The 14,560-nt window shown below is 36.2% G+C and overlaps 3 protein-coding genes across 5 annotated transcripts in view; 1 reads left to right on the forward strand and 2 right to left on the reverse strand.

Annotated features, from left to right (window-relative positions):
• supt6h (SPT6 homolog, histone chaperone and transcription elongation factor) overlaps positions 1 to 4,365 on the reverse strand; it is a 17,347-nt gene extending 12,982 nt beyond the window's left edge. Inside the window, exons 1-9 of one of the 2 annotated variants that reach the window (XM_082140520.1) lie at positions 4,207 to 4,365; positions 3,387 to 3,497; positions 3,147 to 3,308; positions 1,333 to 1,406; positions 1,043 to 1,223; positions 863 to 944; positions 477 to 732; positions 287 to 388; positions 85 to 198 (exon numbers count right to left, since the gene is read on the reverse strand). In XM_082140520.1, coding sequence (XP_081996646.1) covers positions 85 to 198; positions 287 to 388; positions 477 to 732; positions 863 to 944; positions 1,043 to 1,223; positions 1,333 to 1,406; positions 3,147 to 3,308; positions 3,387 to 3,486 — 1,071 coding nt within the window. In that variant the 5' untranslated portion in view covers positions 3,487 to 3,497; positions 4,207 to 4,365. Of the gene's footprint in view, positions 1 to 84; positions 199 to 286; positions 389 to 476; positions 733 to 862; positions 945 to 1,042; positions 1,224 to 1,332; positions 1,407 to 3,146; positions 3,312 to 3,386; positions 3,498 to 4,206 lie in introns of both variants that reach the window. The other variant, XM_082140519.1, reaches the window with a different exon arrangement.
• Positions 4,366 to 4,587: 222 nt separating this feature from the next.
• Positions 4,588 to 7,811, forward strand: sdf2 (stromal cell-derived factor 2). Its single transcript, XM_082140537.1, has 3 exons — positions 4,588 to 4,821; positions 5,470 to 5,666; positions 5,773 to 7,811. The coding sequence occupies exons 1-3, from the start codon at positions 4,647 to 4,649 to the stop codon at positions 6,067 to 6,069; spliced, it is 669 nt and encodes a 222-aa protein (XP_081996663.1). The 5' UTR covers positions 4,588 to 4,646; the 3' UTR covers positions 6,070 to 7,811.
• Positions 7,812 to 8,783: 972 nt separating this feature from the next.
• caln2 (calneuron 2) overlaps positions 8,784 to 14,560 on the reverse strand; it is a 47,059-nt gene continuing 41,282 nt past the window's right edge. Inside the window, exons 6-7 of one of the 2 annotated variants that reach the window (XM_082140539.1) lie at positions 11,493 to 13,293; positions 8,784 to 11,457 (exon numbers count right to left, since the gene is read on the reverse strand). In XM_082140539.1, the coding sequence (XP_081996665.1) occupies positions 13,166 to 13,293 (128 nt within the window). In that variant the 3' untranslated portion in view covers positions 8,784 to 11,457; positions 11,493 to 13,165. The remainder of the gene's footprint in view (positions 11,458 to 11,492; positions 13,294 to 14,560) is intronic. The other variant, XM_082140538.1, reaches the window with a different exon arrangement.

Here is a 14,560-nt window from a genome sequence, read left to right on the forward strand (position 1 = left end):
ATCTGGACAGATGTTCACAGATGGCCGACCGACGGCTTGGTGTGTCACAGCTCTAATACACCCTATTTTCCCCCATGACTATACCTCAAAGTGTTGATTCCTCATAAAGTTCAGGGCTTCTTTGATTTTAGCAATAGTACTGGGGCCCTTTCTGCTGAAATTAGTGGTTGTCCCACGATCCAGATAGTCTGTGCTCTCCTACAGTGCAAACCAAAACAAAATGAGCATAGAAGTTAGCTTAGTGCCATGATATAAAAATTATGATATACAAACATTCAATTCCGACCTGCATGGAGATGGTTGGTGTAGAGAAGGCATTCCTGTAAATCCATTCAGCTTCTTCCTCCAGCTCATCATCCTCAGCAGGCTTTACAGGGATGGCCCTCAACTGCAAATGACAATAGGTTATAAAATATCCTTATTCCCAACCATTAAAGGAAACACACTTTTATACACAGTCTAACGCTGATCCACACCTGGAATCTTTCTGGCATATCCGTAGAGCGGATCTCATTGTCCTGATCAGTCATGTGGCTGCTCTCCAGCTCACTGGGCTCATAGATCTCAAAGATGCTACGACGGCCAACTCTTCTCTTGGTCTGCTTCTTCGGTCGATCCCATGACTCATCATCCTGATCCTCCTCTTCCTCTTCCGCATGATCATACGCCTCAGTGTCGAACTCAGCAAAGTCAAAATCACCCCCGAAAATCTCTTGAGCTTCTTGCAAAGCACTAGAATGTCAGAAAAGAGAGTAACGCTAGGGATAAGAAAGTCATACGGTTGAATGCCAGGGATTTAGTCCATCATACCAAGGAAGGAAGTCTAAATTTACATAATCAAAACACGGTTTACAGAACTTACGCATCAGTATAGCCAGAGAATTTCTTTCCCTTCTTTTTAGTGATGGGCTGTCCATCATCATCCACAATGAAATCATCAATGTCTGCAAAGATTGAAAAAAAAAAAAACATCACTAAAATTCCACAGAATAGTAGCACAAGAATTAAAATCCATGATGAATAGAGTAAATGTCTTTTCTACCAGATTCCTCATCATCTTCCTCCTCTTCATCATCTCTTGGGTGAAGTGTATCCACAGCCTCTCCTTCCTCCACCTCTCCATCTCCGTCTCCATCCCCAGTGAAGATCTCATCAGCGATCATGTCTTTCTCATCATCTTCCCCCTCATCATCCATGGTTTTTACACGAGAGTACTTCTTTTTCTGAACACACGTTTTATGAATTCAAAATTGAACTAAAGTGGTAAACTGGTATCAGTTAAATTAGTGAAAAACTTGCAACCTAGAACAAGCAGAAACTTTGGTGACTCACCCTCCTCTTCACTTTCACTCCTAAATTCTCCTCAATGAGGTCCAGATCATCATCATCCAGATAGTCATCATAACCTGACAGATACACAAACTCTTTAATGAGAACTGAGCAAAATAAAAAAAAACAATATAGAAAACACTATTTAATTTTCCCTTTGGTCAATATTTAAAAAAATCTAATTAGAGCAACCATAATTGTGGCCAAATTGATTCGAAACAATATATGCAAGAAGTACAAACCTAGATTAAGTAATCAAGATGTTTTTCCTAAATGAACACTGAAAGTACATTATAGTATTCACATGCAACCATCTAACTAAAAAACAAAAACAAAAAAAAACACACAAGTATTTCCAGAACAAATGTGAGTGATGATGCACTGATTCAGACTACTGAATCAGAGCTGTCAATCAATTAATTAAAACGAGAAGTTTGAAAAGTTTTACAAAAATGAACTACATTACCAACTTGAGCACGGTCTATGCTACTGAAATATAAATCATAGACACCGTTACTGTTTTATTGCGCTCATACTCACAAGTCTTGAAACAAGGAATCATCACAACTAGGGTTGGGTATCGTTTGAATTTTAGTGATTCCAATTCCAATTCTGCTTATCAATTCTGATTCTTTTCGATTCTCAGTTTAGATTCCAGTCAAGCAAAAATATTTAGTCAAACATTTATATCAACCATATTTATTGTGTGTCTTTTGGCAAAAGGTTTTGTTGCAGATGATTTCCATGAACAAAAATCAGCAGCCTAAAGAACACTAACTTTTTAACCAAAAATACCACAGCAAAAAACAACTGGACAAACTGATATAAATTTCAAACATTATTAAAGACAAGCAAAGAGTAATAAAATAAATACAAATAAACAAATTAGCAATGGCACAAATAAATACAACTGAACAATGTTCAGAAACTGTAATCAAATGTAAAAAAAAAAAACAATGGAGGTTTTTTTATAAATAAAATAGATTACTTAAAGTTAGACAATGTATTGAGGCAAGATCAGTGAGTGGTTTTCTTTTTCTTTTGTTCTTTATTTACCATTGATGACAGACTGCCGCAGGTTTATTAGGCTGCTGTCACTTTAAGGCCCCATGCAGGATCCAATATGCGTTTTCTTTCTCAACTGTTTAAGTTCACATAATACATAACCGACTGCGTCTATAAGTATGTTTTGACATAATTGTATGTGTATTTGTGCGTTCAAGCACAAGATGTGTACAGTATCATGCACTATATGAGGGGCGGCTCTCTGTGCACGTGCAAAGAAAACAGCGCATGGTGCGAGTGCCGAATTGAGTTCTCTTTCGCGTCGTTTTGTGCTTGAAAACAGGAATCGATAAGTATCCGATTTTTTACCTTAAAGGGTCGGTTCACGCAAAAATGAAAATTCTGTCATTAATTACTCACCCTCGTGTCATTCCAAACCTGTAAGACCTTCGTTCATCTTCGGAACACAAATTAAAATATTCTGATATTCAAAAATATCTTAAAAAGGTCTTCATTTTTGGGTGAACTAACCCTTTAAGTATCGGATTCCACAATTGGAATCGATTTTCGATCCCCAACCGTAATCACAACAGTATTATAATGACATGTTCTTTAGGAAACTTACTGTACACTTAGAAGAATAGCAATATTCACAACATTGCTTAATTTATTATCTTCAGCAAAATAGCAGTGATCATAGAGAATATTTGATTTCACTCAGCCCTAATGAGAACAACATTATTCACTAGTGAACTGACAAAACACAAAGATACAGAAGGATTTACTAATGTGGCTTTATCAGAGTAACCTACTTCGTTTCCTGCGGCGATGACGGACCTCTTCACCAGAGTCACTGTCCTCTTTCCCACTTGGTGCTTCTGGCACTTCTTCCTCTTCCACGTCACCATCATCGATGAGTCCTCTCAGGTTTCCATGCTCATCCTGATCTTCAGTATTCTCTTCTTCTTCCTCCTCTTCTGGAGCAATGAAGCAATTAATTAAACAGCAAAACACTAAAATGTGGATGTGGCTTTAAGTAGGAAACATCTTACCATCATCTTCCATAAATCTCTGCGTCTTCTTGGGCTTCAGGTCTTTCTCCTCGAACTCCTCCTCCGACTCCTCAGCCTCGCTCTCGATGAAGTCAGACATGTTTGCAAGGCCTATGATAAAATCCAAACAGGATTTTTTTTACAAGGGATCTGAGACAAATATGGTATGGGTATGATAAATATGGTATAGCATTTAATGGGTTTGGGGTATTGATAGTATTAAAGTATGAAATGTAAAATTTAAACAATATTATATGATAAGACCTCTGTCATAACAAGTAAACTTCAATTTAAAAATAATAAAACCATTTAAAGGTCATACATCTAATCTGACACATCACTTGCTGCAGTAAACAAAAGACTGACTGGATCGCATGACAAATAATCTTCACTAGTGGCTTACATTTATTATTCTTACACTAGTAATTCAAAACAGCACTTTGCTTTATATGGTAACCTACTGTTTATGTTAAATATGTTAAGACATAGTAAATCCAGGCCAAAACACATATCGATATGAACTTGATGTTCATGCAACTAGATAGATAATTTAGCTTAGCCAAGGAATATGGGACGCATAATTACCAAGTTTATACCTATTAAGAAATACCCTGAAAGATAGCGATGAATCAAGCGTAAACGGTAAACGACATGCTCTCTTTTCTTTCTTTTTTTAAAAATAATCACGTAACGACTGTCCGCGATGCTGTGAGAAGATCAAGGCCCACATGCTAACAGCTAACCTGTGCGAGAAGAAAAACAACCCCAGGAATTATTCGCCGCTTTTAAAAACACCTGACTGAAACTACCGAGCACTTACTTTCCCTTGCGAGGAAGCTCGATTAAAGACTTGAAAATATGCGACGAGGTGAAGAACGAAGCGTCACTTTAGAAGAAGCTTGATAGTGACAACAAAAACGGCTGAGGGTTACTGTCTGGATTCTCGTTCCGGTAAACACAAATTTAACTTCCGGTCGGGATAAATTCATTTGCTGAAATGTAATAGATATCGTTGTGACCGTTTATGGCATGAGCCAAATGTTATTGTAATTTTTTTAAGTTATAATTTAAATATTAACCATTTTGAATTCAAGTTTACCGCATAATCTATTATCATAAACGAACTAAATCTCGTTTCTAGCCGACAATATTGTTTCTCCGAACCTGAAGACGGCGCGCTAACTTTTAGTGACTCACGCGCTCCACGTTACGTCAGTTAGGGGTTTTAAAGATTAGTTTTTCCATAGGGCTCAATAAGCAATGGAGAGTTTGGGGTTCTTGCGGGTCCAGTTGTTCATATCAGTGTTATTGTCATGTATGTTTACACTGTCCACTGGCAGTGAAATGAGTTTTGTAACGTGCGGGTCGGTGGTGAAGCTGCTCAATGTGAAACACAACGTCAGATTACACTCTCATGATGTCCGCTATGGATCTGGTGAGTGACTCATTCATAAACGCTGTTCGTCTCTCATCTATATGGAAGTGATTTAAACTTTGATGTAGAATATTATTTAACAACCGTCACTTATATTATATTAATGTACGGTAATTATAGTTTGAAGTGCATTTTTATTGTTTAGTACATTTAGAATTATGCCTTCAGAAAGCTAACAGTGTTGAAATTTGACATTAGAAAACTTACACTCAATGTCTGTTTCTTTCTCTTTCTCATGAAGACATAAACATAAATTTGTAGATGTTCTGAGGGGTTTAAAAGCATACTCTAGTTGTGTCCAACTGACACACTATGCAGTGTGTACTTACACTATGCACTATGTTCTCAACCGTGTAGCTGTAGTGTTTTAATATGGTAATAAGGTTATTTCATAATCCAATTTCAGAGTCTGAGAGCCCTAGGCTACGCAATTAAAGCTAAGACAGTTGAATGGATGAACTGTCCAACATTCCTTACTTCATTTTTTTAGTGCATCCTCAAAGTGCACTTCCTCTTTTTGGAATTTTCAGTGCGAACACATTCATACTACTAAATTCATACTACTAAACGGCATAGATTAGTGCATAAGTACACACATAGGGATGCACCTTCTCTCTATGATCTGTTAATGTGATTATTTAATTCCAGGTAGTGGGCAGCAGTCAGTGACTGGTGTGACCGCAGTGGAGGACAGTAACAGTTACTGGAGTGTGCGGGGCACCAGTGACGCTGCATGTCATCGAGGGAATCCGGTACAGTGTGGACAGAACATTCGATTGACCCATGTGAACACAGGCCGCAATCTACACAGCCACTACTTTACTTCCCCGCTTTCTTCAAATCAGGTTTTAATATTTCATCTTTTTTCTCACACAATGTAATGTAAAGGTGCTATATGTAGAGTTTGATGTTACAACAGTTTAAGTTTACTTAAAAACTCTTCCCGTTTAGGAGGTTAGTGCCTTTGGCGAGAACGGCGAGGGTGACCATCTGGACGAGTGGACCGTTCTGTGTGCAGGCTCCGTGTGGCAGCGCGATGAGTCCGTTCGGTTCCGTCACACGGCCACTGACGCTCTGCTGTCTGTGACGGGCGAGCAGTACGGCAGGCCCATCCACGGCCAGAGAGAAGTGCACGGCATGATGATCAGCGGCTCGCACAGCTACTGGAGAACGATGGAGGGCATCTTCATGAAACCCAGTGAGACTGGATCCAGGGATTTCAGCAGTCCATTACACACTGAGTTTTAGAGAAATGCTTCATACAAGCTGACCTGTATTTACCAACTGGCCCAGAAAAGGAACCTTGAGCTGTTCTGAAAAACAGTTTGATAAATTAAATTGTGCCTCATGCTCATTTTTAACACTTGAAGCATATCATTTTATTTTGCACAGCGTACACCACTGTTCAAAAGTTTGGGGTCAGTTTTTGTCCTTTAAGAAATCAATGCTTTTTTTTTTTTCAGTAAGGACACATTCAATTGTAAGATGAATTCATCAAATAATCCTGAAAAAAATTTTTTTTCACAAAAATACTAAGCAGCACAACTATTTTCAACTGTTTCTTGTGCATCAAATCAGCATATTAGAATGGTTTCTGAAGGATCATGTGACTGAAGACTGGAGTAATGATGCTGAAAATTCAGCTTTCCAATCACAGGGACAATATGATGTTTTTTTACTGTATTTTTTGATGTGCATAAGAGACTTTCAAAAACATAAATCTTACTGACCGCCTAAACTTTTGAAAGGTAGTGTATAATAAGGCAATCAGAAATTTTGGAAGGCAGAAAGAAGCCACATTTATCTTTTCAAACAAATGTTCAGAATTCATGCCACCATTTTACAGATTTCATAATTATAAGGCAAAACTTCATTCAGTGTTTTAACCAAGTTTTAACACAAGTTTTAACTTGCGTCATTAATGTTTTGTGCTCACTTTTGAGAATATTTAATGGCCGTTAATATATAAAAATAATGGCCATCTGTTTGGATCATAAAATTGGCCCACAACTGTTCTCAAAAAACGACAACCTATCAAATATAAATGAATTGCACACAGAACAAACTTGAACTGCTTGATGCTGACCTCGTAGTGAAAACACTACAGCAGCAGTGCTACATTATACTGCCACAGTATTAACATTAATCTCATTGAGAAACTTGCAGTTATGTGGTGCTGTCTAATGATGTTTAAGGTTATTTTCCTAAAGGAAGCCATAAGTAACTTCTGATAAAAGCTCCTGTACAGCCATTAGTATCAAACTTGCACATTTGAATATTACCACTCTGGGAAAGTAAGTATCTTTCTCCTAATAAGGCAATTTCCTAAGTTTACATCAAGTAGGTAACATCATTTTTAAAGTGCCATCTAAAATCCTTAATTTCATTCTAATGTACATTTGAAACAAGTGCCTTTGTACTTTTTATTCATTTACCTTGATTACATATAGATGCTGTAAGATTTAAGTTACAATTTAAACAATTGAGAATGTTAACTTGAGGTGATCTGTAAATGTTTTTTTGTTTGTTTGTTTGTTTGTTTACATGGTTGGGGTCACAGCTGTATATCTGAGTATTTCTCAGAACACATTTTGAAGTATTCCTCATTAAACAGACTCTAGAGTTTAATACCTCAGACTATCACATTCTACGTCAGACCTCGGAAAAGAGTATTATTGTTATTTTTTTTAATAAATATGTCTGCTTTGATGGTTGTGTAGATTCTTTGAATTAAAGAAATCAAGACCGGCTTATTCATTCATGGTCCTCCTTGTATCATATGTAGATATGTACAGCTTGAGAAGAGAAGTGCATCATTTTTTTAAATTTATTATTTAATTCATGTATATTAGTCTTATTTGTAGAAAATCCAATTGTGCCCCCTATTGGCCAAAACAAAAATAACAAAAAATAATGATGATGATGATAACAATAATTGGATGCAAAGATTTGTTTATTGTCATGTTCAATAAATAATTTTCTTTTATTCATATTCTTTACATGTAATGATACCTTTTTGTTTAGAAACCATATTGCTGTAATCTGACTGTCAATCCACATCCTGCATGCAATATGTATATGTATTTGCATATTAATAATCCTTCTTTTGATATAATCCGTAAAAATACATACATATAAAATTTTATTTGGCATGCTTCAAATTCAGATGAAGTTAGGATCTGGATTGAGAGTAAATTCATTTTACAATTCCATCAACCTTTGCAAGATTAAAAAATAAATAAAATACCAATATAAAACATAAATATTATTAATGCACAAAATATAAAATACAGTGTCAAATAAAACCTGGACCGATTTACATTTTCAAAATGTCCATAAACTAGTTTTTTGTATATGCTAACAACAAAATGGCAACAAGCAGAGCAATACACAGAATAATGGCTAGTAAAAATGATGCAGGACATTTTTAAACTTTAGTCCACCAATCTGCCTTTGTGATAATTGAAAGAAATAGCAAATACTCTTATAACATAATAAAATAACAATGTGCAACACTTTAAATTGATACCGTACCTGTCAATTCTTAAACGTTTTAAAAAGAAGACACTTATTCTCATCAAGCTGCATTTATTTAATCAAAAATAAACACGATTTATTCCGGTAAAAATTATTTATTATTTATGTAATTTATTCCTGTGATGGCAAAGCTGAATTTTCGGCAGCCATTTCTCCAGTCTTCAGTGTCACATGATCCTTCAGAACTCATTCAAATATGCTGATGTAGTGCTCAGGAATTTTTTTTTAATTATTATCAATAAAACAATTTTTGCTGCTTATTAATTTTTGTGGGAATGGTGACACTTTTTTCAGGAAAAGTTCAATGAACAGCATTTATTAAATTGTATTTCATAACACTATGTCTTTACTGTCACTTCTGATCAATTTAATGCATCCTGGATGAATACAAGTTTTTATTTTTTCAGTGCTGTCAGTGTTTCCGTAAAAATGTTAAGCAGCAAAAACTGTTTTCAACATTGATAATGATGATAATAATGATAATAAGTGTTTATTGAGCAGGAAGTCAGTATCAAAATGATTTTTGAAGATCATGTGACACTGAAGATTCAGAAGATTCAGCTTTGTCATAAATCACATTTTTTAATTTATTAAATAGAAAATAATTATTTTAAATGGTACAATTTTCTTTTACAATATTACTGTTTTTACCGTGTTTTTGATTAAATAAATGCAGTCTTGGTGAGCAGAAAATACTTCTTTCGAAAACATTTAAAGGGGTGGTTGATTATGATTTCACTTTTCTAACTTTAGTTAGTGTGTAATGTTGCTGTCTGAACATAAACAACATCTGTAAAGTTACGACGCTCAAAGTTCAAAGCAAAGGGAGATATTTTCTTTTAAAGAAATTGTTTTTTAAGGACTACAACAAACGGCTGGTAGGGACTACACCACATTCCTCCCGGGTTAGAGACATCGCTAACCCTAAAATTGACATAAACCCGCCCCCGGAACACGATTTATAGATTATCATGACAGAATATGCTAATTAATGACTAGAAGATAATGACATAAGCTACATAAATTCATCAGCTAACCATTCAGAAATGTTGTCTACACGTTGTCACTTCTTCTTGAGTCTCTCCATCTTTGTCCGACTCCGTTTTGAACATAAAAGGCTAAAAGTTTTTGAAATTTTCAGTGCATGTCTGTGTGAGGTAAAAGGACAGGAGCTCTTGAAGCTCCGCCCCCTGTGCCGGGAGCAGCAGCTCATTTGCTTTTAAAGGGACAGACACAAAAACGGTGCGTTTTTGCTCACCCTCAAAAATTGTCAATTTTATCATGCTATTTAAAAATATCTGTGGGGTATTTTGAGCTAAAACTTTACATACACACTCTGGGGACTTCAAAGACTTATTTTACATCTTGTGAAAGGGGCATTATATCACCCCTTTAAAAAATTTGTTTCCAAAGTTTTGACAGGTACTGTAGGGAATTTACACTGAATTACACTCCTGTTTCCAACTTATTTTTGGTAAAAGTTACTTTTTGTCACTTCACAATGCTAAAAGTAACTTTCCTTCTTTACCACTGTCCCATCACAAGGATTTCCCTCAAATTTTGCAGCCCACTAGATGGAGCCATTGATTCAAAAGTTTCCTCATTCCAAAGCAAATACTGACAGAATACAAAGCACCAGTCTTTAATCAAGCAAGCCGTTCTGTGAAATTCTGGAAAACTGACAGGAACTTTGTCCAGTAAACTGTTCCCAATAATCCGCTTTTCCTTTGCAGTGTATTTTGGCACAGAATGCTGGTACTGTTCCAGATAAATTTTGCTCACAAGAACGAAATAATGGGAGTTCAGATATTTAGACTGATGCTCTCCGCAAATGCCTATAAGCAGTACAGACCTTGAAAAAGCACTGCATTAGTGTTCTGAACATGCAAACATGACACAGTCAAACAGACGACTCTTTTGTGTGGCACTATATGCATAAATACACATGCAATATAGGAGGAGTGTGACAAACAGCTGTAAGTATACACAATAATAAGGAACACAGGGAAGGAGACTGATGTGCTCACACATTATAAATATAGACAAACAGGTATAGACAAATACTTATATTACACACATAGACTCTAACTGTAAAAGAAAAAGTGCTATTTTAGAGATTGACCAGTTTACTTCTGGTTGATTCAGAGCAATTTATGTTGCATTCACTGACTCTCTGAACCTGAGAGTGAATAAAAACTCAAAATGGACCAAAAAGTCCAACTGTGTAGCAGACACTTCCGCAGAAGTTCAGTGTCATATAGTTAAACCAGACAATATTATGCAAACATTGAGAAGACCTTGATACTATATCAAAGAGAGTATTATACTCTCTTCTTCCGTAGACACACAAAACAAGAGATTATATGAAATGAATGAAACATACTTCTAAAAAGACAATTCTGTTTACACATAATGCACAAGGGCACCACATAATGGAGTAGTGTGGAATTTAATTAATCCCACTTGCTTTGCAGAATATGAACTCTGTTAATGTACAGCCACAAAGCATAACTCATAATTTGTAACTCACATTATGAAGCAAACAATGAGAAATCAGGCTGCTTCTACTCACTCTAAGTACTATAAACTACCATTCAAAAGTTTGGGGTCGAAGATGTTTTTGAAAGAAGTCTCTTCTGTTCACCAAGTCTGCATTTATTTTTTCAGAAATAAAGTAAAACAGCAATATTGTGATTTTATCAATTAAAATAACCGTTTTATTATATTTTAATATATTTTAGAATGTAATTTATTCCTGAATTTTCATCAGCCATTGCTCCAGTCTTCTTTAGTGTCACTTTAGTGTGACTAATTTGCTGATTCACAAAACATTTCCAATTATTATCAATGTTAAAAACAGTTGTGCGGCTTAATATTTTTGCGGAAATTGTGATACATTTTTTCAGGATTCCTTGACAATAGAAAGTTCAACAGAACAGCATTTATTTGAAACAGAAATGTTTTGTAACATGTTTTTACTGTCACTTTTGATCATGACGGTATGACTTGATTTCTGAAAAACGCTGTTGAAAGTGGATCGGACTGAGCAGTGAGCACCACAACAAACTTGTAGCCAATCAGCAGTAGGGGGCGTGTCCACTCATGATGGGGATGGGGAAGGAGAGAGAGTGAGCAAAAGGGAGATTTGAAGAAAGACTGTAGAAAGAAAGACGGCTGATAGACAGAAAAGCTCACAGGAAAATAACTGGAAAAAGAAGGGTTATGATCAGGCAAGAGCTTTAGGACCCGCGTTAATATTAGAAAAGCTTTCAAGCAATGGAGAGATGTAAGCGGGAAGGCCTTAAAAAAACGGATGCCGAGGTTGCGTTTTTTCTGCTTCATACGCGAGTAACATTTGTTTGGAGTGTCATTAGCCCCTTTATCGATCCTGGTAAATTACCGTAAAATTACCAGAATGACTTTACCGGTAAATTCACAAATATGCTGTTCACACAAGCAATGGCGTTTTGGCTTTTTACCGGTAAGAGACCATTCACACATCAGCACCAAAATACCAGTAAAGTCTGTGATGTCAGACATCCAAAATGATATTTAAATGCTGCGCCCGCATGAAGAGAAGCACTTCAGTTTCACTATCTGTTCCATTTGACAACATTTTGACGTCTTAATGTAAAAGGCATATGGGATGATCAAACAGAATGCGCTGTTGCTCTTTAAGCACGAGACGCGCATAGTATCCAACTACAGAGCCGCAAAGTATTAATTTCTTTCCAAAACAAAACTTATTGACCCCAAACTTTTGAGCAGTTGTGTACTTCTTACTATTTTTTGATGCGGTTATCATTTAATTTCACCAAACTACATGTTTAGTTCAGCGACTGCTATCCAATTATAATTTCAAACTTTTATTTATTGTTTCTTTCTTTCATTACTCAAAATAAATATTTAGTTTTACTTGTTTTAAATGTCTCCTCTCCCCCTATCTCAATTATGCTAATGTGAAGCACTTTAAATTATCATTAGTTGCAATACAAATAAACTTAATTGCCTCACCTTGGAAATAAGGTGTATAGTTATTTTGCATTTTTTATCCAATATAAAATGTATTTAGTATTGACAGTCCAACCAAAGCAGGAGATGTTAAAAATCAGTTGAAATAGCTTCTGGCTCAGTCGTCATATCAGATTCATCAGATGCATTGTGGGATACAGTATTCCATGCAGGTTGTATCTTGCATATTTTGGTAATAGGGGTTTTCTTTGCATACTGTACACAGTATACTGCATACGGTAAAAGTTATAGTATGGTCGTATGCTATTCCGAAATACCCAACAATAAACAATACCTTCAAAGATTTCCAGAAATGAGCTTCAACACAGTAAGGCTCAAAACAAATCAGACAGTGCATTTGAGATGAACATGCACACACTCTTCATGCCAGACATCCTGCAGTGGCTCTGTTGGACAGGCTGCCAGTCACTCCTCATCGTTCCCATCTGACATAGCTTGAAATGAGATAAAGTACAAAGTCGTCGCCTTTTAAAGACACGGAATGAGAAAAACACAGTGCAGAGGGACACTGGATGTTATTGCATTAAATGGTATTCAGTGAGGAGCCCTTGCATGTCCCTGTCAAGCTGCTGATGGAGGACATTCCTCACTGTTGTTTCACAGTCAGTCACAATCACAATCGACATAATAAATATAAAAGAAAAAAACTTGCTTGGGATTCACATCCTCTGCACTGTGGGCTCCCCAATACTCTTCAAAACTAAAAGAAAATGGAGTTTTTAATGCATGTTTCTCAAGCAGAGGTCAGATCAATGGGGGTTCACAGTGGGCGGGGCTACTCCATGCCATTCCGCAACATCTGATTGGCTGCGATGAGCATGACGCTGATGATGAAGGCCATTGCAAAAGCACAGATGAGGCTCTTGCGGACACACGTCTGACGATTCTTCTTTTTCGAATGCACTGATGGAGTAGAACAGAGCATATAAGAAAGACACAGAGGAGATGCTAGTAGCGGTTACTGCTATGGAGCATTAGACATCAATGAGAAGAGATGACAGCACACAATGAGCATAAGCCATCCAAACAATAATCCAGCAGTGCTGTTGATCTCTGTGCATAATGAGGCTTTGAATATGCACAATAGTGAAACAAAACGTGTGGCTTCGCTGAGCTGCCTAACTGGACTCAACACACATCGCACACTAATGATCGCACACAAACACACACGCACAAATAGCATAACATATTCAGGTGGAACTGTTTAAGGGCACAGTGTGGGCCAATAAAGGATATATTTTAAAACAATGTGACAAACTAATTGGATTTTGAAGCATGAAATTGTTATATTTTATTCACCTTTTTCTCGGCCCAGCAGATTCAATTCCATTCAATTTGTGTTGTTATTCTGTGCGGCATATTGAGATTAAATATTGAACTGCTGAAACATAATTAGATACAAACCGTAAAATAATTTCCCTGTTTCTGAATTCCATTCATTCCGTTTACTTTTGTTGGCGAGGAAAACATCTGGTTCAATAATGTTTCAAAAGGGGGTGAAATTTACCTGTGAAGAATGGTTTGAATGCGAATGTCTTACTGGGAGTAAAGAAAATATTAAAAACCTACAAGGCACTGATAGCACAGAACTCTCATCTCATTAAATAGGCAGTTTCTAGGCAAACACAGCAGCCTATAGATCTCAATAGTCTGGCTCCGGAAGTAAAAATCCATAAAGAAATGGATTTTTAATGATAACATATTATTCTTTGAAGACCTGCAATGAACTCTGAGATTGTGAAGCGATGATATATGCTCCTGCAGAAGCCAAAAGTCAATGTGGTTTCAACTTCATTTAAAAATCAAGCTTCTAGTTGGATACACTAATCAGTGAAGTTGCTGTTACCATGACTAAATGACTAATCAATAATCAAGTCAATAATTTTATATTGTACCATCATTTTCTATCCAATTCATTCTGAATGTGTCGTAGGAGGAGTATTTCATTGCCTAATACATTAAGTACACAGTTTTGTACTTTAATTTGAATTACAGAAGTATTTGATGAAGTTTCAATGTTGGCTTAAAACTCTTTATTGAAATGTCTGATTAACCAAAAAAAAAAAAATGCATCTAGGCTTCTGAAAAAGCGTGACGGTGGAAATACAATATTTTCATTGGCATTCATACAGATCTGAATTCTTGAGTACCGTCAGAGTTTTAAGCATCA

The sequence above is a fragment of the Leuciscus leuciscus genome (genome assembly GCF_965113295.1).
Source record: "Leuciscus leuciscus genome assembly, chromosome: 16".
In the NCBI taxonomy this organism is placed as follows: Eukaryota; Metazoa; Chordata; class Actinopteri; order Cypriniformes; family Leuciscidae; genus Leuciscus; species Leuciscus leuciscus.